Source organism: Theobroma cacao, chromosome 2 (assembly GCF_000208745.1).
Source record: "Theobroma cacao cultivar B97-61/B2 chromosome 2, Criollo_cocoa_genome_V2, whole genome shotgun sequence".
NCBI lineage: Eukaryota > Viridiplantae > Streptophyta > Magnoliopsida > Malvales > Malvaceae > Theobroma > Theobroma cacao.
The window spans coordinates 26190611-26216005 of record NC_030851.1 but is presented as its reverse complement, the minus strand read 5'-3'; the positions used below and the strand labels follow the sequence as shown (position 1 = coordinate 26216005).

The 25395-nt window shown below is 32.8% G+C and overlaps 1 protein-coding gene and 1 long non-coding RNA gene across 2 annotated transcripts; both read left to right on the top strand.

Moving 5' to 3' along the window:
• On the top strand, positions 5960-7096 carry LOC18609226 (VQ motif-containing protein 8, chloroplastic). The gene has a single exon (XM_007044248.2). The coding sequence runs from the start codon at positions 6105-6107 to the stop codon at positions 6771-6773; it is 669 nt and encodes a 222-aa protein (XP_007044310.2). The 5' UTR covers positions 5960-6104; the 3' UTR covers positions 6774-7096.
• LOC108660915 lies at positions 10703-11810 on the top strand. The gene is made up of 2 exons (XR_001926627.1): positions 10703-10742; positions 11624-11810. It is a non-coding gene; the product is annotated as an uncharacterized LOC108660915 (long non-coding RNA).

The following is a 25395-nucleotide window of genomic DNA, read 5'->3' as shown; positions in this document are numbered from 1 at the left end:
CCTAGTTGTTAATAAATTTCTAATTTTGCATCTCTCACTCTTGAGCATGTTGATCATTTTAGGAATAGATTGAGTTATATGATGAAAAAAGGGACAAAGGATGGAATTGAGGATGTGTCACTTGTGCTTAATGATTACCATTATTCATAATTGAAATAAATAAGTTTAGGGATGTAGAATTGTGTTTAACAAAAATGAAGAGAATAAAATGGTGTCAAAAGAAGAGTTAGAGTCAAGTGTGGAGTATTACTTGGGATATGAGTTGAGCTCTACTAAGGTCCTAGAATGATTTATGTGCTTAAGGTGATTGCAGCTACATTAATATCATTTAGCCTACATTTACCCTAGCTTTTAATTACAAGCTAAATAAAGTCTTAATGAGCTTTGATTTAGTGTTAGTATGTATTAGTGGAGAGAGAGAGAGATGAAAAACAAATTTATGAGATTCTAATACTAATCCGCGTTTTGCATAAGCATAAACTTGTCTAGATTGCTTGCAATTCTTTGTAAAATGATTATACACACACTAGAAATCTATTTGAGAATGAAGCTTGCAGTTGAATTGAATAATTGACTTGGATGTATCTATGTTTTGCCTTGAGTCAGGATTTAGAGATAATATTTGAGGACATTATGGGAAATTGTTATTTGGAGCAATTCATCTCTAGCTAGTTGTTTTTGTTTTGTTTAGTTTTATTTTTAGTATTTTGCTCGAGGGCTGGCAAAATGTTAAATTTGGGGGTGTGATAACTCTATTTGATTGAGTTATGTTATCACGTTTTGAGCATTCGAATTGGCTAAATCCTTGATATTTAATTAAAAATTCTTCATTTTTAGTTTGTTTCTTAAAGTTTAGTTTTACTTATTTTTGAAGAGTTTAATTTTAGTGATTTTGGTTAAGTTTTATGTTAATTAAGTTCAATTTCTTATGTGAGTAACTTAGTTTGAATGTTTTTCTTTTAAGTGCCAATGAAACGAAGTTTCCAATCATGAAGAAAAGCAAAGAAAGCCAAAAATCAACAAACAGATGCTGTAGCTTTGGAAGAGTGAGTGTCGCGGCTCCATAAGGAGAGTTGGAGAAGCATGGTACCCAAGAGTTAAGCGCGACAGCCATGGAAGAGTTAGTGCTGTGGCACCAAGAAATGATGCAGCCATACATGGGATAGCAAGTAAAGCGTCACGATGCTAGAAAATGAAGGCTGTAGTGTCAGCACGATATTTCTTTCAGATTTGTTTCCAGATTTGATTCAAAGTAGGTTTTTTTTAAAGCTATTTAAAGGCACCTTTGGAGCAATTAAAAGGCACATTTGAACTAGGGTTTCTCTGAAGGAAAAGTAGCCATCAAGCATACAAGAAGGCAAGAAAGACCTCGAAAGATTGAAGATTGACAATGCGAAAAGTCTCTAGTTTTTTTTTCTTCTCTGTTTCCTCTTAGTTTTTTTCCATTGTAATTTATGGTTAAATTTCTTTGAATTATGTTTTCAATATTTATGATGAGTTAAATTTATTTTTCTAAGATTACAATTGAACTCAATATATAGTTTAGATTTTTAATACTCTCTCTTTCTTATGATTAATGGTAGTTGAATTGTTTATTCCAATTTTGTGTTTAATGAGTCTAATTGATTAATCACCAATTAGATTAATTGGGTAGCCTAAATAAAATTGGAAAAGGCAATTTACTGTAATCTATGGATAAAATAGCATATGTTCAAATTCATTTAATTGATTGAATGATTTGTTTCGCATGTGAGATAGGAATATACTCACATATCATATGTAGCCAACATTAAAATCTAAGCTTAATGAGTCTTTCTTTGATTTAATTTGCATAGGAATATAGTGAACTGGTTGAAGGAGATATTTTTATAAGGACATCAGAAGATGCTTATAAATAAAGTAGAACTTTGAGTTAACAACTCATTCCATTTAATAAGTTACGAGAGAGTAGAAGATATTCAAATGAAATGTTGAGGGAAATTGTAATACTAGGCTTTTTCTTATTGATTTCTCTAGTTTAAATTGTCTTTCTTATTGCTAGTTTTATATTTTTATTTTATTCCATAATTTTAAATTGTGTGTTTGGATAAGATTAAATTATTTTAATTTTAAACGAATTTTGGTAATAAATCCTCGTGGGAACAATACTCAACTCTTCATTATATTACTTGTTAGCGATACGTGCACTTGTGTAGTAAAATCATCAACAAGTATGCATTAGCTTTGTTACTCTAAGTAAATTGATATGTGTTACAGTTGAAACTGCTTATTCTTTTGTTTTTTGGTTTTTGTTTGTTTTTTTCTCAGCTGAAACTACTTATTCTTGCTATGTTGGTTGATCTCCATTTAGCGCAATGGTTGTTGGAACTTTTAGTAGTTGGTTGAGTTTCTCCTGTGAAAATTACTATGGTTCTTTGGTTCAACTGATGGACGGTAAACTTGATGAAAGAACCTATACCATATTTTTAGAGTTCGCATTCGGTGTCAAGTGATTGCAGTGTAAGGTACTTCTTAGTCCCAAGTGTGGTAAGAGCATGTAAGACCAAGGAGGTAACCGAGGAGTTGTTTACATAATTAGACCATGGAGTTAGCAACAAGGTGGAGCTTGCGATAATGTGTAGCAGTGTGGGACTTCTGTGTTCTTTGTCTCTTGGTGGTAAAGGCATGTGGTGTTTTTTAGTATGATGCACAAACAAGTTGCCCTTATTTCTCAAGGCATGCTTGGACTTTGGCTTAAGCATGGTGATTTCTATTGGATCTCGGTGACCCTATGGTGGGGTGCCAAGCATAGAAGAAATTCTTTCTCGAAGGGATTGGTTTAGAGAATGCAAGCAAGGTACATAGAGATTTCATGGGTTTTATGTCTCGAGTCTTAATCCCTATTCATATCTTTTATTTTTGAACCCAATACTAGTTGTAGGGCTTGCCTAAATTTAGTGTAAAAGGCACTTTTGGGGGCTGGATTGCGTAGCCACCATCAAGAGAGTGGGGAACACATCCTACAAGAGTGGCTAGAGATCTAAGATTGGTTGTGAGTGACTTTTGAGGTATTTTGTCCATTGTAATATCAAATATTTGATGGTGAATTTCTTCTTTACAGTGCTTGTGGACATAAAGAATGCGTTTCTGAGCCACATATATTGTTGATTTTCTCTGTTTACAATTCTTTTCCTGTATTAAGTTTCTTGATTGTTTATTGCCTAGATTTTGATCAATCTAACTTGTAAGTTCGTTAATTTAATTGTAAAATTGATTAAATTAAACTATTCATTAATTTGTCTTTTCCACATTTTGGAAAGTAAAAATGAAATTTACTGTTCTCAAACTTTGGAAAAGTTAAAAGAAAAAAAAACAAAACATTTACTTTGAATTTTTTTTACAGGACGCATGTTAAAAGTTATTTTATTAAAATCACAATTAATACTAGTATATGTAATTTTATTGAAAAGCTCCTCTTAGTATAAGATGGTTTTTCAATAAAGTCCATTTCGAGATGTCAACCACAAATTATTTCAACTAAACTAATTTTAATTTGTTCAAGTAAGAAAAAAAGTTCAAATCGGTCACCTCAATTAAAATGGAGTAGAAAATTCAAATGATAATACTCTTCTTTGCTATAAAATTTTACGATGCATTCAATTGTTGAAGCAATTAATCTAGCCACATGCGGGGGAGCCACAGCTGACCCCGAAGTTCAATCTTATCCTTTCCCAGCAATTTGAGGCACGCCGTCTTTGTCTACTAAACGACAATCGTCTCTTCCCCCACTACATGATGAGCAAACGAACTACATAACAAATTTGCACTTTTTGATAGTTGAAACAAATTCCTTGTTTAACACACTCATGTACCTCATTAATTTGGTGAATTAAAGAAAATAACTATTTTTAGAGAAAAAAATTAAAAAAAGAAACAAAATAAATTACAATTAGAAGTACAACCCAATAATTTGAATTTGAATTACTTAAAAAAAAATTTAAGTTTATATTTTTTATTACTATATATCATACATTAGAACTTGAGCCTCGCAATGGTTAGAACTTGAACTTCCAAATTGAAAACATACTCTCTCCTCGCATGCATAAACCTCAAATTGCTCTTCATAAATTTTCTAAAAATATTATAATTCTGAGCTCAAGCGAAAGTTCTTTTTAGTAGCATCCGCGTACTTAGCACGGAATGATGCAATAGAATGACTTAAGTTAATTAAATACAAGCATATATAAAAAAGTTTTCATTTAAAAATTATATGTAGCAATAACAAATTATTCACCTATGAAATGCATATGTTTAAACACTTAATAACTTTTGGTTTTATAAAGACTTGGATTTGGTCGATGTTTTTGTTATTTACTTTTTACTATTTGTCTTTTATTTTCTATTATTTTTTTAATTTTTTACTTTTTGTCTTTATTCATTTTTTTAAAAATAACTAAAAAGAAAGTAGTAAAAATATCAATTAAACAAAGCCAAAGTGTTTCGATAATCGAGTGTTTATAATTGCAAACTTTAGAGAATATCATTTGTAAACAAAGAAAAATAAGACTAAAGGCCGAAGGGTTAAATTCACCATACACCAAAATAAAGTTTGAATTGATAGTCAATTAATTTATAATTTAAATTTATAAATAAAACTGGCTATATGCCCACACGTTTCCTGAATATTTTTTACATGAAGTTTGATATCTTAATTAAATATCATTTTTTAAAAAGAATATTTAATTATAAAAGGAGGATCCAATTTATTTTAATGCAAAGAATAAAAAATTTTGTATGTTTTTCATTTGTTCTTCTCTTTAAGTAAAAGGGGAATTAGTATTTATTAACATTCAATTAATTTTAAAATTGAAATATTAAAAATGAGTTAAAATCAAATTATTTTACATTTGTTGTATGCAAATCTGTCAATACTAAACTTATGTGGTTTTATCTTGTATTTATTGTTTTTGAATATGAAAACTATGCAGGACAATATCCAAAAAAAAAAACTCTTAAACTATTAGAGAAAATTTAAATAAACATTCAATTAAACTATTATATTTTTACTTTGAACCAAACAAACTCTTATACTTTTATTTTGAATTGAATAAATCATTACGACCAATGATTGAATTAGTCAAAATGCTATTTGTCATTATAAACTGCGTGACACGAACATGGCATACTAATATATTATAATAATTATGATGTGACATGTTAACATATCTTATTGATAACGATGTGATTAACTTACGAGTTATGCTAATTTAGCATTATAATATGACCACGTGATATTTTTCATCTACAACATCAACGTAATATCAATATTTTGTGGATATAAAATAAAAATTGATATTTTGACTAATCACAATTAATTTATCCTAAATAATCAATGTTTATTTTATTTAAAATAAAATTATAAAAATTTAATTGAATGTAATAAAAAATAAATATTTATTTAAAAATTTTTAAATAATTTATAAACTTATTTAAGTATTATGAAAAACTATGTTGTTGGTTTTAATGTTTTGCCCCCAACCCTCCAATCTAAAGACTATATATATACTCTTCAAAGCGGATGTGGTCCCCCTGACAGGGAAAAGAAAATAACTCAAATTTTATGGACCGCTCGTCGATTGTCCGAAAAGGCAAATACATAAGTTAGGAAGACTAGGGATTCGAAATACTCCTACTAAGCCCCGGCAGCTGCGCCGTCGTTGGCAGCCGACAAAATGGCTGGGAACGAAAGAAAACAAAAAAAAAACTAAGATTATTAAAATATATACCTTTTGACTATTTATTTATAAGTCATTTGCCCACACTCAAACACATGTTGGCGTATGTATATTTCACCCTTTATTTTCGTCAACGGTCAGAATCGCTGGCTTTATACACATGTGCCCCTCGCTCCGCTGCTGCCCATTTATTCTTTCTATATATATTACCTCAATACTTGGCTCTCTTTCCCTGTCTTATCTCTAACAACCTTCTTTTTCCATTCTTCAGCACTCTTCAAATTGTTCGCTTTTGCTCCTTGTCAAGTTGTACGCATCTTCTTTAATTTTCTCGGCTTTTGTTTCAGTTTTTTCAGCCATCCGATCGAGAATTTATCTATTCATTCAACGATGAGCCCTGTAAATTCTCATGAACGTCCTCCTAGGAGAGATCTGATGATTAACGGCCTCCGTCCTTCTCCATTGAAGATCAACAAAGACTCTCATTTCATTCAAAAATCTTCTGGTTTGGTGCTGTCTCAGGCTGCGGCTGCTCCTCTCAAGAACCAGTACCAGCAACAGCAGCGACAGGGTCCGATCATCATTTACACTCATTCGCCTAAGATTATCCACACGCAGGCTCGGGACTTCATGGCATTGGTTCAAAAACTTACAGGGTTTTCAAGGTCTGATGAGGTTACTAAAACTGCACCATCAAAACTACGAAAGCACAAAGCCAAGGATAATTCTATTTCATCCTTGGAAGGAAATATCAGTATGGAGCTTGCTCGTAATAGACAGGAAGATAACGACTCATCTTCCGCTCTTACAGATGAAAACGGTGGCTTTGGTGTTGGGGGTGGTGATGTTAACAATGTCAGTTTGTCTTCTGCTCCGTCAATTACCAGTCCTCCAAATCCGTTTTTTGCTGATATAGCTCTCTTCACCCCGAATTCCGTAGATTTCTTTTGCTCTCCGAGGCCTGTTTATAAGTTTGCTGATAATGAAATTGTGTCCCCGACCTTGGGTTTGAGCTCCCCTTCTCTGCTAGAATTTATGAAAGGGCTCCCAGATTACTGAAAGGTGTGAAGGAAATGGGGTACTTGCAGTAGAGAGTTCTGGCTGTAGTTTCTTCTCTTTGCAAATAATGGTCAATTGTTTCATGTTCATAGTTTTTCATTTTCTTTCCGGTTCTTTGGTTCATTCTTACTTTGTAATTTAGTGTTCAAATCTTAGTTGGATTGATCAGCTAGAGACCATCATCAGGCATCAGCTGTGAATTAGAAGCTGGTTTAATTATTTATTCTTTCGGCCATCCAAGGGAAGATTGATCTCTCCTGTTCTGTATGGCATTGATTTTTCCTCTGAGCAGTTCTTTTCTTCAATCCATTGTTTCTTCTATCTGCCCTTTTTTCTACTCTTTTAAATTCTCATTATTGAGATTGGCAATAGACTATAGAGGTCTATTCTATAGTTTGGTCAATGTTCAAAAAAAAAAATCTAATTCAGCTTATGCTTACGACATGAAAAGAAATTACGATATCAATTTCCCTCTATTCTATGCATCAAAAGTCAACACCGGAGAACAATAATATGTTCAGTAACGAAGGCCAACTTGTTCAGGTTTACCCTTCAACCATGGTTTTATGTACCATTATAGGCTTAAACATCCAACTTGCAACCCCAAATCACCTATTTGAATATAAAATATTAAGATGATAAAACATTCAAGTTCTATTGACTTCAAGGTTTTTTTTTTTCTTTTTCACCGATGGATAGTTCATGGATAAGAGAAGCAGTCCTGTTTTAGTGTTTTAGGCAAATAATCAAGTTTTGAATCTTGAATATTCTGCTAAACATGCAGAAATCGACCATTGATTAGAAGGAAATACTAGAAAAATTAAAATAATTAAACACATATATATATTTGTATCTATATTGTTTTGTTTGATTTTAGTATATACATAGCCATCTGTGCTAACGTATAGTTAGTTTAGTTGGTACTTGGTTGATACTTAAGCTAGGAAGAGACTGAGTTTCACAGATTCTCATTCTTTTTCAAATCTATTCTCATGTTATTATAAATCCATGTAGCTAGACAATGAACCCTCTAGCTCAACGATACTCCTTTAGAAGGTCACTACGTAAATTAAGCCTCATATCTGTATTACGCTTGGAACTCCTCAGCTTTAAGGATTATTGCTGATATCTTCAAAAGCAAATTAAGAGAGTTTTTCTTGCCTCAAACATGGCCAAAGTTTGCCTGATCTTCTCAATTATGCTTGCTAGGAAGGAAGGAAGGATAATGCAGCAAAGATGACAAAAACGTGAAGTACGAAAGTGAACGACGGGAAGGAAAGTTGATTTTCCTGGTTATATTTGAGGTATGAAACATTAAAATGAAAGAAGTTAAAGTAAAATTATAAATAAAACGATTAACTCAAGTTCAGTGAGTTTTGTTTCCTTCCACTATTAGATTTGGACGGAGAAGTCAAAAGTACAAATTCATCAATTTTCCTTCCTTTTTTTTATCTGACTTGAAATTAAAATAAAAATAGAAGGAAGAAATATTTTCTTTTCTCTCTCTTTCTTTCTTTTCTCTTTTCCTCCAACCAGCCACACTAAGGGTGAGAGAACTTTACTTTAAAAAAGCTTTGCGCGTACCATTTCTTAAACTAATAAATTATTTTTTTTAAGAAAAGGAAATTCAAACTCATACTCTTTAAGCAAAAAGCTCATATATTAATTAATGAGCTAAATGCTTGGATGCCAAATTAATAAGTTATTACCTACTACAAATAATTTAGTTAAGGGATGATTTTTTTTAGCCTCATCTCTTAGGTGTTTTCGAAAATAATATTCTTTTTAATTTTAACTATTTTAGTCAAGAGAAATGATTTTTAGACAAAATTACCTTTAATGAAACCTCCTCATATTCAAGTACACGTGTTAAAAAAATATTATTACACGCTATGTTGAAAAAGTTATTACACATCATATTTTTTATGATTATAGGAAATGTAACAAATAAAATAACCCCAAAAGCTAGTTATTCAAATTTGAGGATTTTGGATAATATCTTTTTGTCTAAATCCATTTCATCCTATTAGTAACTTTGACCTCAAATAACTTTTCAATACATCTTCCATTACATGTTAAATTCCTTTTTTATTTTAAATTTTATATCTATCATGAAAGTATTTAACTCCAAGAATTTATGTCCTAATGAAATACAAAGATAGAGACCAAGTTATATATCATGTTTAAAAAATGTTGTTATTATACACCATGTTCAAAAAAATGTTATTACACCATATTGAAAACAAAAAAGTTATTGCATATTGTGTTTAAGGTGTTTAACTCTAAAAATTTATGTTCTAATGAAATACAAATGAGCAAGTTACACGCTATGTTTAAAAAATGTTATTATTACATGCCATGTTCAAAAAAAATTTTGCTACATGCTATTTTGAAAAAAAAAAAAACAATGTTACATGCAGACATGTACAAAACTTGTTGTTACACGTCATGCCATATTCAATAGATTTGTTATATGTCAAGCCAGACCTTATAAAATACTTGCCATGTCTTTCATGTGATTGACAATATGCTTGCATACTTGGAAAGCCCCGAAAAATCATCAAAAGTCGATATTGTACCAAATGGTACTATTAAGTTGAATTAAGCCTCGAACTAGTCTAAATAGAGATCTTAAGATGAAATTAAGAATTTTTAAACCCCATAATAACTTAAAATGATGATTTGGAGTTCGAGGGCTGAATTGGAGTCAATTTGGAATTTTCATGTTCTAGGGGCAAAATGGTAATTTTGTCATCCGAGGACAAAATGGAAATTTTTAGAAATGATTTTGATCTCATTTGACTCATTGGAATATGATTTGAGTTTGAGAGGTGAAAAATTCAAATTCTGACATTTTTGGAGTCTTAGGGGCAAAACGGTAATTTTATGAGTTTACGGGGGCAAAGTTGAAATTTTGAAATTTGACACCACCTAACACTTGTCATGCCCATGGATTTCAGCCATTAACATTTTACATTGTGGATAATTGAAACATTTTATGTGGTGGAGAGAGATTGCTTAATGGATAAGTATTACACATGGACCAATGGAAACATGCCATGTGTCAAGCTTGGATTATTCTAGAATTTCCTTATAAAATCTATTTAAAACTATCTTAGTCTCACCCATATGGCCGGCCAAAGCATGAAGTGAAGAGGAAAGGAAAGAACACAAACCCTAGGTGGGAAAATTGAAGAAAAAGTGTGGGATTTCAAGGGATTAAGCTAATGAAGGTAAAATTTTGTGATTTTATCTTGTGATTTACACTACCCATGCTTTCTTTTTCATTTTCCATGCTTAGAACTAAAGTTTGCATGATGAACCCATGCTGGCTGAATTTGAGAGGAGAGGTTTTGAGCATTGATTTTGCTAGATTTTAAGCTAATTAAGTGTTTTTGGTTGTTTGGTAATGGAAAGTATGAAAATCTAGCAAGGAATCACTTTGTTCTTCACAAACCCACAAGAGGCCGAATTTTCTAGGGAGAATATTGAGGCTGAAATTGATGATATTTCATGATATTTTGGTGGTATTTGATGATTGGTGAGGCTAGAAATTTAATGGAAAATTTTGGCACGAAAATCTGAATTTTTACCTAATATATAGACATATGCGATTTATAGTTCGGACTGATAAATTGAATCATATTCACAGTCATTGAGGTATTTTAAGTATAATTGGAGTGTAGAAAGTGAAAGAAATCGATTTGGAGTTAAATTGGAGGTTTTAGCAAATTACACCGAGAATAGTGCGAATTAAGTCGAATACCGTATTTAAACGGCTATTCGGACATTTTGCATCACATTTCATGCATTCATATAGATTTATAGAGTCTGAAATAGTTTATGATAAATTGACGCAATTTATTGGAATTCATGTCACGTATGATGTATAGGTGGTGAGCCCTCTAACAAGGGTAAAGAGATTGTACCCGAAGATCGAGAATAGGAGTATATCGAACTCCTAGTACTGTGAGTAATCTTACTATCGTCTTAATTATCTAAAGTATGTTTTATCCGATTTTGTGAATTTTATGGAATATGAATTAAATGATTAATTTTTTTGTTTTATAAACAAAATGTGATTTAATGAAATGATTTCATAAAATTGTTTTAAAATTGAATGATAGTTTGAAAATAGAGTAATTGGAGACTGTTTTCATGTGTTGTAAATTCATGGTTTGAATCGAATGGCTTATGACAATATTTGCATGAATGGCTAAATTGGTATTTGTGTTGAAATATATATGAATTGTGTATTTAGCCTTGAAAGGCTGTGAATTACAATAATTGTCATATCATGTTATTGAATTTTATTGATTGGTGGGATAACTATTAGCTTACTGCAGTGAGCGAGTTCCGTGGACCAGCCTATTAGAGGGGCACGGTAACCCCGTTATATTTTTACCTCAATATGAGAGGCGCAGGTGGATAACTCCTAAGGTTAACAATTTTAGAGTTCACTTCACATCAAACCACCACGTGAGGGAGAACTCAGCCAACACCAAGGAATGGCTATGTTTTCAAAATAAAAACATGATTTATGCGTACATAACTTTTTAACAGCCTTGGCGGACTCGATTTGGGATAGCCCTCGGCCAAGGTATCCCTAATGACTGAGTATGATAATGATTTTGGCACGAGCCAAAGTTTTAAGAAATTCATAAGCCATGTTAATTACTCGATTTATATGAATTGATTTTATTTGGTTGAAACAAGTTGAAAGGTGATGAATTTTAGTATGTTAAACTGTTTTATCTGCCTCCATTTACTTGTCTTTAGATGGTTTAGATGGTACCTGTTTACTCACTAGGATTTTATAATCTCACCACCCTCCTTTTCAACCATTTTAGGCCCGAGGTAGCCTGTGAATAGCAGATATCGTCAAGGATTATATTCGGCTTTACTACTCCAAAAACCATAGGTTTACTGCCTTTGTGCACTTTTGTTCCTTGTGGGCCCATGAGTCACTGTAAAGTAAATTTCATATCCCGATTATTTGAATTATAGTACGTATGAATTTATTTAACTTTTACATTATAAAAATTATTTACCGATGACTCTATAAATATTGTTTTACAAGAAATTAGAATATTTTATTGAATATTTTTACTTTATTCAAATAGTTGCAATATCATTTTTAATAAATGTTTTAGACAACCAAATTTATTTTATATCATGAAATATGTGTTTTCCACTTATCTACTACATCTTTAGTAGGGTTCGAAAAATTTTGAGGAAAAATGACGAAAATGCCCCTGTGAGGCGAAAATTATTTTTCCACGGTTTTGAAAGGGAAAAAGCTTAAAATTCTTGAAAAACAAGGTTTGGCAATGATTACTCACAGGGGAGATGAAAGAAATGATACTAAAGCTTTGCGGGGTTCCGGTTGGCACTCTGGGTAACGAATGTCTACTAGGACATCGCGACGGTTGTCACGGACTCGAGGGGAGTACCGGGTCGTGACATTATATGCCAAGTGTGTTAGAGTTGTTACATGCAGACATGGCATGTAACAACTTTGAGCAGTGTTCTAATTTATAGATTTCATTTCACTTATAACTTCAACTCATCAACTTTTGGGTTTTGTGAATATAAACCAATTGTTGATTTTTCAAGAAAAATTTGTAGAAAAATAAGAACTCTAAAAATTTTCATAAAAAGAAAAAGATGAATAGAGTAAGGGAATAACAACTTTGGAGGAAAAGAGTAAGGGAATAACAACTTTGGAGGAAAAAATTTTCTCTCACCTTCACTTAGATTTTTTTAGATATATATATATATCTATAATTACAACATACCAAAGACTACTAATTCGTAGATGTAGCCTTGAAAAACAAAAAAAATCTCAAAACGTTGGTGGAGTGCATAACCAAAAACTTAGTTTACTATACTTTTCAATAGCTAAAAATAACATACAAAGAAAAAAACTACACTGCAAGCCTAAGCTGATGTTGCACACTTTAATAGAAAATGTTACACACCAAAAGTTTAGCAAAAAATGTTACACGCCAAGGCCAAAGCTTTAGCATCAAATGTTACAAGCCAAAGTCAAAGCTTCAGCACCAGATATTACACGCCAAAGCTTCCTTCTTCCTACTGAGGTTACACACCAAGGCATGTTCTATCATACATGAATCATTGAAAAGCTCAACACTAATAAACCCAAGAACATATTGTTACTCACCATGCCATGCTTATTGGTCTGTAGATTAAGGATGATATGGCGAGATGATGACAGATAAACAAGGAGAGGGTTTTATGAATGTAAATCGATAAACCCAAGAACATGTTGTTACCTACCATGTCATGGTCTTTGGTCTATAGATCGACAACGATATGATGAGAGATAGATAGAGAAAGATGGTGATGGTTTTGAAATTAGACAAAGTTAGATGGTGAGAGAGAAAAATGGAGAGCATAGTAGACGGATGGCAGAAAAGAGAAATTAGGAGCATTTAATTCATCTAAAATAGTTTTAAAGGCATTTTTGTCAAGCCATGGCAAAAGTTGGATAAAAACAGTTAACTTTCTATTGAAGGCTATTTTTGAAACGAGCTTATCAAGTTGCTTATTTCTCACAATTTTCTCTTTAGTTAATATAAACAACCACTTCTCGTTGTTCACTAAACTGACTCAAATGAAAAATCATTTAAAGTCATTTGTGTAAATTGGACTATCATAATTAAAGCAGTGCCATGGCGCAATCAAGTTCTTTACTTTCAGCTAGCTTGTGTGTGTGTGTGTGTATAAGTTGCTCCCATAATTCTAATTCTAAATTTTCTCCTAATCTGATATAGCAACAGTTGCATTTTATGGGATAATAATCATGATGGTCATTTTATTTTGAACAAAATTATAATTTATCCTTTTATTTTGATAAATTAAAGATAATAATTATATGGTGTTTTATTATTATCGAATTACCTAATAATAAAAGGTTATATAAAAATGCTTGAGGCCTTTTACCAATATTAGAATTATAATCAAGCCAAAAAAAATTAAAGTGAAAACCAAACTCTTTAATCATAAAGAACTCACTCTCCCTCCAATGTTAGGCAAAGTTTTTTGTATTGTGAAAGGTGTGATTCCTACTTGTTTTTTATTAGTTTCTCACCACAGTCTCGGAGATCAATAGGCTCATAAAACATTCAAAGTCAAAATCCTAGAGTTACTTTACATTAGTCTTAAAAAGATAAAAAACTAATACCAGTTTGATTAGAGTAAAATTATTTCACAGTTTTTTAATTCGTACACGTTTTCTTGCATTGGTACCAGAGCCCTTTCTAGCATTTTCATGTTGTTGGGGTTTCTAAAAAATTGATTAACATGCTAAAAATAATTAATTAAGTTTTTAATTATGATTATATTGTTTAAAATTTTTTTACGGCATGTTAATAGTACTTGTAGAAAAGAACCTTTTTAGGGTTTGATTTCTTTCTCATATGTGTTGGTCCTAATGGAATGTTAAAGGGGAGGTGAATAGCACTTAAAAAATATTTTGAAGGTAGTTTTTGCGGTTTAAAAACTTTTTGTATAATTTTGAAATGAAAGGTTTAAAACTTGTTGAAGTTAAAAGGCACCAAGCAAATAGAAGATAGGGAAAAGTGGGCAAAACACAAATATTTATAGTGATTCAGCTCTCTTGACCTACATCCACTATCTTGATCTCCCAATTAAGGATTTTTTATCCAACTTCACTAAACTAGTGGAATTGACATTTCCATCAAGCTTTTAAAAGGTGAGCTTCTAACCCAAGGTCAAAAACCTTGACAAGATTCCCAAGCTTTCCTAAGCTTAGTCTACCACTTAAAGTGTCTTTCACACTCTAAGCAAATAAAGAAATAGAGAAAAATGAAGTAAAATTGATCACTTAGTTTATCTAAGATATACAAAATTAAGCTCAAACACTTTTTCAACAATATGAGTGAAGCACACTTGAAAAGATAACTTTCTAACACTTCTTGGCTCTAATCTAGCTCTTGGACGGTTCTGTGAGACCTTGACCTTTATAGACTCGTAGATAGAAGTACACGCAATATCCCTGATCAAGGGGTAATTTCATCATTTCCTTAGTAAGCCCCTAAAGTAAGTTTTAAACAATATTATGGGCTAAATAGGCCTAAGGCATAAATGGATGATTAAATAAGGGTAAAATGACAAAGGAAATCAAAATGGTGATATTTTCACGATAAGGGCAAAATGGTCATTTTTCACCTCGAGTCAAAATTTTTAAGTTTTCATGAACTCGAACATTTCTAGACCATTATGGACCTTGTCCCAGTGTCAAAAAAGTAAAAGATTTCATAAAAGATTAGAGGAGAATAAGCTAATTTGTGGAGGGGCATTTTGGTAATTTAAGTGGAGTGGATAAGCTTGGGCTATAAATATCTCTTCCTTCCAGCAGCTTTTCTCCTTCTTCTTCTTCCATCTCATGTTGCTTCCATCCTCCATGGAAGCTTGGTATGAAATTTTCATAACTTTCTTTCTCTAGCTCTAATTTTCATACCTTTGTGCCCTTTTAACTAAAACCCTTGTGCTCTTTCACTTTCTCACTTTAAAATCCTTGAAAAATCCCACTTTCATACTTTCTCTCACTAGTTAGGTGTTTAGAGAGAGAAAGAGAAAGAAAACCCCTATAATAACTTGGGAATTGTTGGAAAGAATTTCAAGGTTACAAAGCTATTAAGGTAAGTAGTAAACTAAAGTTGATTTTTAGTGTTGAGAATGATTAGTGTTTAGATTTGGGGGTGAATTGGTAGTTGGGGTTGATCATTCATTTTAGAGTGATAAGGGTAGTGAGAATAGATAGCCATTTAAATGGCCATTAAAGCTAGCTAAGAAAAAGCTTTTAGAATTCATAAGCATGTGAATTGACTTAATGGTGATGCCAATATGATGATAGGTTTTAATGAAGCCCCGTCGCCCCATTTGAACAATTAGAGAAGTAGAGTCAGCTAAAGGTTCAACAAGATACCAGTAAGTGAACTTGCATTTCAAAAATAGTTTTGGGAATGTGAATGATTTATTCAATCTTTCTTAAAACGGGTGCCTTGGGAACAAGCCTTTGATAAATTGTCTCTATGTGTGACATGTGGCTGTTATGGATTGTTGTATTACTACATTATGTTGATATATATATATATATATAAATATATATAAATAATGTTGTGCAATGATATTGACCCGGCTATGTGCGAGTAGGAGTGTGCATAAGCCGATGCTGACCCGGCTATGTGCGAGTGGGAGTGCGCATAAATCGATGTTGACCCAGCTATGTGCAAGTGGGAGTGCACATAAGCTGATGCATATGAGCTGATGATGATGGGAGGGTGTGCATGATGATTGATATATATATATACATATATGTTATATGGTTGTAATGCAAAATGTGAGAATTTGACTAGTTGAATTTTGGGAATTTATATGTGTTTCATGTTTTTGTTAACACAACAGGATGGCTTTTTCTTGAGGGGAATGAATTTTTTTTTGCTGGTGCCCTGTTTCTCGCTACAACGAGATTCAATCTGGATGCAACGAGAAACTCTCTAGTTTAGAGGGGTGGTGCTGGCCGAAATCTCGCTGCAGCGAGAATGTTACAATAGCTTTTCGTTGTAGCGAGATTCAATCTTGCTGCAAAGAGAAACTTTCTATTTTGAGACCAAAAATTTCGCTGCAGCGAGATTCACGAAAAACTTTATATTTTGCTCCTCATTTGGTTTGGTTGCTGCCCTATTTTCCATTTCTTTGGTACCATAGCGAGCATGCCTTTCTGCTGCAGCGAGGACCCGTCGTTTATTTGACCTGATTCACATGAATGCTATTAAAGTTTTCACTCTCAAAATCCTTTGTTGAGCATGGACCCTTTTCGTAAAGTGATTTACTCATGTGGGGTTTACATGAGGGGTTTTAATAAGAACTAAAACAAATTGCATTGTTTTGAAAAATGAATACATCATGATTTCGTAAAACATTCCTTAATGTTTGCTTCTTTTCTTTCTTGTTCACTCACTAGGTTTATACTCACCGTTTTCAACTTCATGTTTTCAGATGACGAGGCAGCTAGTAACTAGGTCGAAGTGTCTTCGTATATTCGACCCTTGTTAGGTGTCTCGGCATTCAGTAGCTATCCATTCGTCCGAGTCTCTCCGTTGGAAGTCGAGTACTCTTTTGTTGTGTATAGACAAACCGATATAAATTATTAAATTATGTTTAGATAATATATGTACTCTTTGATTGGTATGCCACTATGAGATGGCAATGTTTAGTATTATTTTGATTCAAAGTTATAAAATGTGACTTAGTAACTTTTAATGGAATGGTGAAAATGTTATATTAATAGGATTGCTTAGGCTTAGTGGACTACGTCCATTGGGCCCATGCACCGGTCATGGCCCAGAATTTGGGTCGTGACAAGTTCTCTCTTACATTTATGACCATTTGAACCCTTATTTGTACTTGGAGGACACTTTCTAACCAAAACCAGTTTTGGAGCAGAAATAGTCGTTATTTTGTCTTCTTACAACTCTTTCAAATTTGCTGGCATTACCTTGTTAACCGATTAAAGATAAGCTTTAACGGATTAAAGCTTTTGTGTCTAGTGGTTTGCTTCACTATGTTAACTGGCTAAAGATGGCTTTAACTGATTAAGAACATTTTGTTTTCAAACTTCTCCAATTAGTAGTCTTCCTTTAAGTGGTTAGTCCTCTTTTAAATAATTGAGGCTTTTCTTCTTTCAACTTTAATCGATTGAAATAAACATTAACTGATTAAAATATCTTCAAATTTGAAATCCTTCATTAGGTGCTCTTCAATGGTCAACTTCATTTTAAATTTGAATGTTGACTTTTTTAGGTACTTCAAGTTTTACTGTTAATCGATTAACCCCTTTTGGTTAAGCAATTAATAACATTCTATTTTGTGTCTGGTACCTTATTAACTGAATAAGCCTTGTGTTAACCTATTAAGACCTTTCTGCTTGTCTTTAGTGTGCCCAAAATTGCTCTAACTAATTAAGGATCTGTGTTAGTCGATTAGGACTGATCTATCTTCATTAAAGCTCTTTCTTCTTTGCTTGTTTAACCAATTAACCCATCTTGCAATTGAACAGACATCTTGACTTGGTTTTGAACAATAAATATGTTAAGAAAGTTAAGCTTTCTCCTGCACGCTTAAATAATATAGTTAGACACCAATAAATAAGGAATGTTTTTTTTTCTTAAAAAACATATGAAGTTAACATTCTCCCTTTTTTTGATGATGATAAAACACCCTTAGATTAAAAGTGCAATGTTTATGTGAACTTTGTACCTATGTGTTGTTGACGGATTACTCCCCTTCAATATATGCTTTTAGTTTTCTTTAAAGATTTGTTAGAAAATCTTCACAATATCGACAATAACTAAATAAGATATACAATATCCATAGTAGCTAAGCAAGATATATTCAATATCCATAATACTTAGCACATAATATTCAACAAAACCATAACTAAGCATCACCCACATTAATTGAACATAAAGACCTATCAAACTCTATTTAACTTAGTCATCCTTCTTATCACGACTCGATTTTCGAGCCATGACCGGTGCATGGACCCAATGGGCATAGCCCACTAAGCCCAAGCAAGCCTACTTATATAATCCTGCTCATCATTCCATCAACTATTCTTAAAGTCAACTTTAATACTTCCAATCTATAAGAACCTAATTAATATGCTATATCAATCAAAACTACATTTCACATTAACCCAAATAATGTTAACCATTGCCACTCATGGTGGCTTAATAATCAAAATATACATATATGCTCTAAGGCTTGCATTTTAGTTCTTTACATCACATGTACGTATTTACAAACAAAATGACTCTGGGCCTCCAGCGAAATGACCAAGGTGAAAGGACAGCTACTGAATGCCAACATACCTACCAAAGAGACGAGACTACGTGGACACCTCGGCCTAGGTTCCAATTGCCTCTTAATTTGAAAACATGAAGTTGAAAACAGTGACTACAAACTCAGTGAGTGAACATAATAAGGGAACAAGCAAGAAAGTTGATAATCATGATGCACTTATTTGAAAACAATGCAACTTAGTTCAAGTTCTTATTAAAATCCCTCCATTTAACCTTGGGTTATAAAATCATTTAATGATGAAAGAACCATGTTCGGCATAAAATTGGAAAGAGAGGAAATTTCCAGCAATCATCCAAGCAAGGCAACATAAACAGCATGTTTCTTGCTGTAATAAAATCAATTTGCATGTCAATGGAAAATTTTCAAGATTCATCATACCATACAATCACATATTATAATCATGATCTTTTTATTGCATATACATATACTTAAGCATATACCAATTCGTATACCACCCCATCTCACCCAGCTCATGTGCATCGCCCCACATCGTGCACATAGCCGAAGTCATCGTGTGCATCCCCCCCACATCGTGCACAATTAATGCCATTGTGTGCATCCCCTCGCATTGTTCACACGAGCAGTATCACCATCCATCTCCCTCACCACCATCATCGCCGGCAAGTGCACACTCACCTCGCACATGCACGGTTGCATTGTCACACAATGGTACCATTTATGACATATTATATATATATATATATATATCAACATTATATAAAAACATATGAATTCATCACACAATCCATTTCATAACATAAAAACATTTCATAAGGGCTTGTTCCCGTTCAAGTTTTGAAGAAAGAACCAAGTAAAATGTTTTAAGGGATTCAATCAACATATATGAGTATATCTCAAAACCTTTTAATGCAAGTTCACTCACCAGTACTAGTTGAACCTTTAATCAACTCTAACTTCCCTAATGGTCCAAATGGGGCTGAGGGGCCATGTTGGAACCTATCACGCACAAAAACATCATAGCCAATCCAATTTACATTAATATCACTCCAAAAGTTGTTTCCCAATTCAAGCTTCAATAGCCCTTCCTATCTACCTTCCAATTACCATTTGATTGGCTATTCTGTTTCTCTACTTTAGTAACACTAGAAATAGATAAACAATTTCAGCAAATAACACAACTCATAACTCTAATTACTAGCCATCATCAATAACTTAAAACAAATCCTAATTCATCACTCACCTTGGTGGATGGTAATGAAATTTCTTCCCAAGAGTCCTTAAGCTATCATGAAATGTCTCTTTCTCTCTTTAGAAAGTTCAATTGGTGAGATAAAGTATTGAAGAAAGACTTTTAAGGGTTTGTTTAAGGTGAAGGAGTAAAAGAGTATGCAAAACCCTACAACAGGGTGTGTAAAGCACGAAAATTGAGGTTAGTTTGAGAGAGTGATGGAAGCTTGAGAGAAACTTTCATGGAAAAGGAGAAAAACGTGAGATGGGAAGAGGAAAAAGAAAAAGTTGCTGGAGAAATGTGGAAGCTACTGGAAAAGATGAGATCTTTATAGTTAAAGCTTATCTAATTTCTCATGCAATTACAATAATGCCCTTAACAAGGCCACTCGTCTTCCTCATTTTCTTGTGTAATCTTTTTACTCTTTTGATATTGGGAAAAGGTCCAAAATCCTCTGAAAGAGGTCCTTTAAGTAGCCCCCAAAAGTCCTAGCTTCAAAAATCCCTTAAACTTGTTATTTGTGAAATTTACGGTTAGGGCCGCAGCACTCAATTTCCAACGCTGCGGCGCTCAAATGCTTTGTCCAAATCTATTCTTCTAGCACAATACTTTTACTTTGACAAGGATTTTGACCATATTCTCGTCAAAACTGGGCAAAGTAGTAAACATCAAAGTTGTAGCCCTATATTTTATCTTTCTAATGGTTTAAAAATCATGTTATTTGGACTTCTTTAGTGGGATTTATACTTGAAAAACCAAAACATATGCAAATAGAGCAACAGACCATTATGCACATTTTTTCACCAATTGAAATTATTTTTTAATCCTATTCCTATAACGACATAAAATAATTATAAGTAACATAAAACTAGGATCATTAGCTAAAATTAAACCTTTAAACATAAGTTCTAGCTTGAGTTATGCATTTATGAAGGTCGAGGTTTCACACTTCTCCCTCTTTTTGTCATCATTAAAGAAAGATATTCAAAACTCTCCTTTAATGAGTAATGTCGCTAGATTTAAAAAGAAATTGCAAGAGTTTCTCCCTATTGTTTGGCCTATCCCTCTGCATTTAAAGAGAATTTACAAGTGTAATGCAAGCATAAGTGCCATAAACATTTCATGACAATTATAAGCTGCATTCCAAGAAAATTAAGCGTTAAAGTATAGAAGTTCTTTACATTAAACACAACAGTTCTTTGTTCTTTCTCAAATGAGGGGTTAAGAGCAAGACAAAGTTAATTCAAATGCTCCCCTTTAATAAATCAACGATAATCAAAACATGATGCAAAAAGAGATGTGATAAAGGACATAATCATTTTAAGGCTTAATCTTACTCTCCCTTCGACAAATCATAAGCCCAACAAGTTTTTAATTGTTAAAACACCAATTGTTAAAAGAGAAATTATGAGCCTAGAATAAATGAGTATTTAAGTAGATATTCAACATTTTCATCTAATACTTAAGTATTCATGAAACTAGATGAGTATGAGCATTTAAGTAGGTGTTCAATATATGCATCAAATACTTATATTTTCAAGAAATATTAGCAAAGCAGTTCCTAGGCATGCCTAAGGTATCATTAGTCTTAAAGCATCATTCTCAATTATCATAAACTATTATCAATAATTAATCATTATCAAGTATCAAAAAATATAATATATGCCGAAAAAAAATTAATCATCATCAAACATTCATTATTTATTCTCAATCACTATTTCGTAAGTATCACCAAACAATATCAGTCAAGCATTTCCAGGAAATTCTCTAATTCATATATATAAAAGTGTGAGACCCTAACCTCTATAGTCTTGAACTAAGCCTAGATGTAATAATACGAGCCAAGGGTAGTTTCGTCATTTTCTCTAATAAGCTCCCAAAAGAAAGTTTTATGATATTTTAAGGTCTAAATGGGTATAAGACTGCATAAATGATGTGTGCTGATGAAAACACGAAGAAAACTAGAAGTTTCAATAATTTTCATAATTGGGGCAAAATGGTCATTTTTCACCTTTGGTTAAAATTTTAAGTTTTTATGAACCCAAGTATGTTTAGACCATTATGGACCTTGTCCTAGTGTCAAAAGAACAAAAAGATTGCATGAAAGATTGGAGGAGAGTAAGTTAATTGGTGGAGGGGCAATTTCATAATTTTAAGGGAATGAATAAGTTTGGCCTATAAATATCTTGAAATTTCCAGCACCTTCTTGAATTTCCAGCAGCTGGTCTTTTTCTTCCCTTCTTCCTTCTCACATTTCCTCAATTCCTCCATGGGAGTTTCTTCAAGCTTCCATAACTTTCTTTCTCTAGCTTCAATTTTCGTGCTTTTGGTGCACCCTTCCATAAACCCTCGTGCTATTTCATCCTCTCACTTTAAAACCCTTGATAAATCTCATTTCTGTACTTTTTCTCACTAACTGGACATTTTAGAGAGAGAAAGAGAAAATTACACCATTTATTTGGAAACTATTGAAAGAGAATTTGACTACAAAGGAGCCCTAGGGTAAGTGATGAACTAAGCTCGATTTTTAGCTGCAGAAAATGGCTAGTAATTGGAATTTATGAGCTGTTTTTTTGTTAAGTATGTTCATTACTTTTAGTGATTGATATAGTGAACATAGATGGCCATTTAATGTGGCAATTGAAAGCTAGCTAAGAGATAGCTTTTAGGGTTCATAGTGTGTAAAATAACCTATTGATTATGCTAATGTGATCCCAGGTTCTAAGGAAGCCCCATCATTTCGTTTAGACAATTAGGGGGATTGGAGTCATATAAAGTCTCTACAATCAATTAGTGAGCGGACTGCCTTCAAAACTTGTTTTGGGAAATATAATGTATTTGCCACCCATTTGAATGAATTATCAAGTTTTTCATAAAAACAAGTGCCTTGGGAACAAGCTTTTGCAAAATGGTTTTATGTTGTGATATGTGATTGCTATGGATTCATGCACTATTGTAGTATGATGATATATAAACGTGTGTGTTGTGCATGATGAATGATATTGTGTATAATGACTGTAACCATGTGTGTGCACGATGTGGGGGGATGCACATGCCGGTGATGATAGTGGCGTGAGAGATGGATGATGATAATGCTTGTGTGCATGATGTGGGGGGATGTACATGAGTCGGGTGTGATTATGATGATGTTGATGTTTATCAATGTAATTATGCATATATAGACTTATGAAATGAAAACTTATGAATGTGATATATGATTGACATATATGAGAAATTTGATACATTGCACTTTGGGATTTTTATGTGTTGTATGTTGATTTTGTTGGATTAGCAGGATGGCCTTTTTGTTGAGTGAGGGGAAACTTTTCTCTTGTTGCTCTATTTTTGCTGCAGTGAAATTCATTCTCGCTGTAGCGAGAAACTCTCGAGTTTGAGAACCTTCACCAAAACTGGTTCTTGTTGTAGTGAGATAGTCACTGTAGCTTCTCGCTGCAGCGAAAACTCTCTGTTTCATCAGCGAAATTTCACTGCAGCTAGAAACCTTCTATTTCTAGGTTACAATTTCACTGCAGTGAGAAAAAGTCTCACTGCAGTGAAAAACCTTCTGTTTTGGGCTCCTATCTTGTCCAATTGCTACCCTATCTTTCACTTCTTTGCTACCATATCAGAGCATGGACTTCCAACATTAAATATTAGATGAGTTAAGCTTAAAATGGGGGAGTTTAGTAAGAAACCCTCGGCCAGTTGAGAAACCCTCGTTTGGCTAATAACTAAATCCCAACGTTGCTGCAACAAAAATTTATTCTCGCTGCAGCGAGAATGCCTTTCCGCTACAACGAATATTCGTTGTCGCATTTGACTTGCTTGTGTAATATTGAAGTTTTCATTCTTCAAATGGTTTGTTATGTATGGATCCTTGATTTTGAAATGATTAATCATTTAAGGGCTTGATGAGGGGTTTTTAATAAGAATAGAAACAAATTGCATTGTTTTGAAAAAGAATGCATCATGATTTCATTAAAGATTCCTTATGGTATGCTTGTTCCCTTTCTTGTTCACTCACTGGGTTTATACTCATCGTTTTCAACTTTATGTTTTCAGATCACGAGGTAGCAGGTAACTAGGACGAGGTGTCCTTGTAGACTTATATCCATCTTTTGGTAGGTGTCTCAACATTCAGTAGCTGTACATACATCCGAATCCCTCCGCTGGAAGTCAAGTCTTCTTTTTGAGATGTATAGGCAAACTTGATGTAAGTTATTCAGATACATGTTGTAGGCAATGTACACTTAATTGGTATGCCAATATGAGTTGGCAAATGTTTAATTTTGTTTTGATTCTAAGTTATGAAATATGATTTAGCAATTATGATGGGATGATGAACACGTCAGATTAATAGGCTTGCTTGGGCTTAGTGGACTACGTCCATTGGGCCCATGCGCCGGTCATGGCCCGAAATTTAGGTCGTGACAAAAAGGAACTCAAGGAGAAATTATAAAAAAATATCATCAATAAGCATTCTTAATTACTATAAATTATTTCTTTAACAAACATTCCAAGAAATATATATTCTCTAAATCATGTATGAAACTATCAATTCAAGGAGAATTTTCACATTAAGAAAATATGATTATTAATGAAGTATTGCCAAAGCATTTCATACTTATTACAATCATGTAAGAGAATATTATGATCAAGTAAGCACAAGCATGATTAGAAGAAATAAAACAGTTATCTTCATTTATTATGAATCTAATTTCTTTAACGAAATGCAAGCATGATTTCAATGTCATAATAATAAACATATATACCCATTCAAGAATATGCAAGCATTAAACTTCAATGTGGTACATGCTATTTCTCCATAACCCTCATAGTTCGTGAGGGTGGAATACTGAAAATAAAGCACTCAACTCATGAATATGTCAAAAGTAAACATCCAAGCATCAATGAACACCATTCAAGAAATAAGTATTCAATAAAAGCACATTAGGCATTCACTACTCACTTAAGCTATAGGTTATGTTTCATTCGACATTCCAAGTTATTTATAATAACCTATGAGCTAGAGTGGATGCACACCAAATTTTTAGATCATGTAAAAACTTAAGACTCAGTGAAGACATAGTAATATTCAAATGCATAGTCAAAGGATATTTCAACTGTCAACATAAACTCTATGTCATGATCAAACTTGACTTGAGTTATGAAATTAAACACTATAAGCAGTTCTATCACTTTAGTTAAGTTATAGACTTTAATCATTAAGGTCAAGTAAGATTGAAAGTCACTTGACTTGACTAAAACAATAGATGTACTAAAACAAAATTCATTAAGTTCAATGATTTCATCTTAGTCAATTTATGAGTCTAGGCAATGATTCAATCTTGAAACAATCATTTAAGTACAAACATGAAACATATTTCAAGAATTGTTTCTAGACTAAGCATTTAAACATTTCAATTCTCAAGACATGATTTTTCAATGTAAGCACATGAGAAATAATAAAGTCAAGCACTCATGAACAATTTTTCATTTTTCGAATTTTGTCAATTAAGC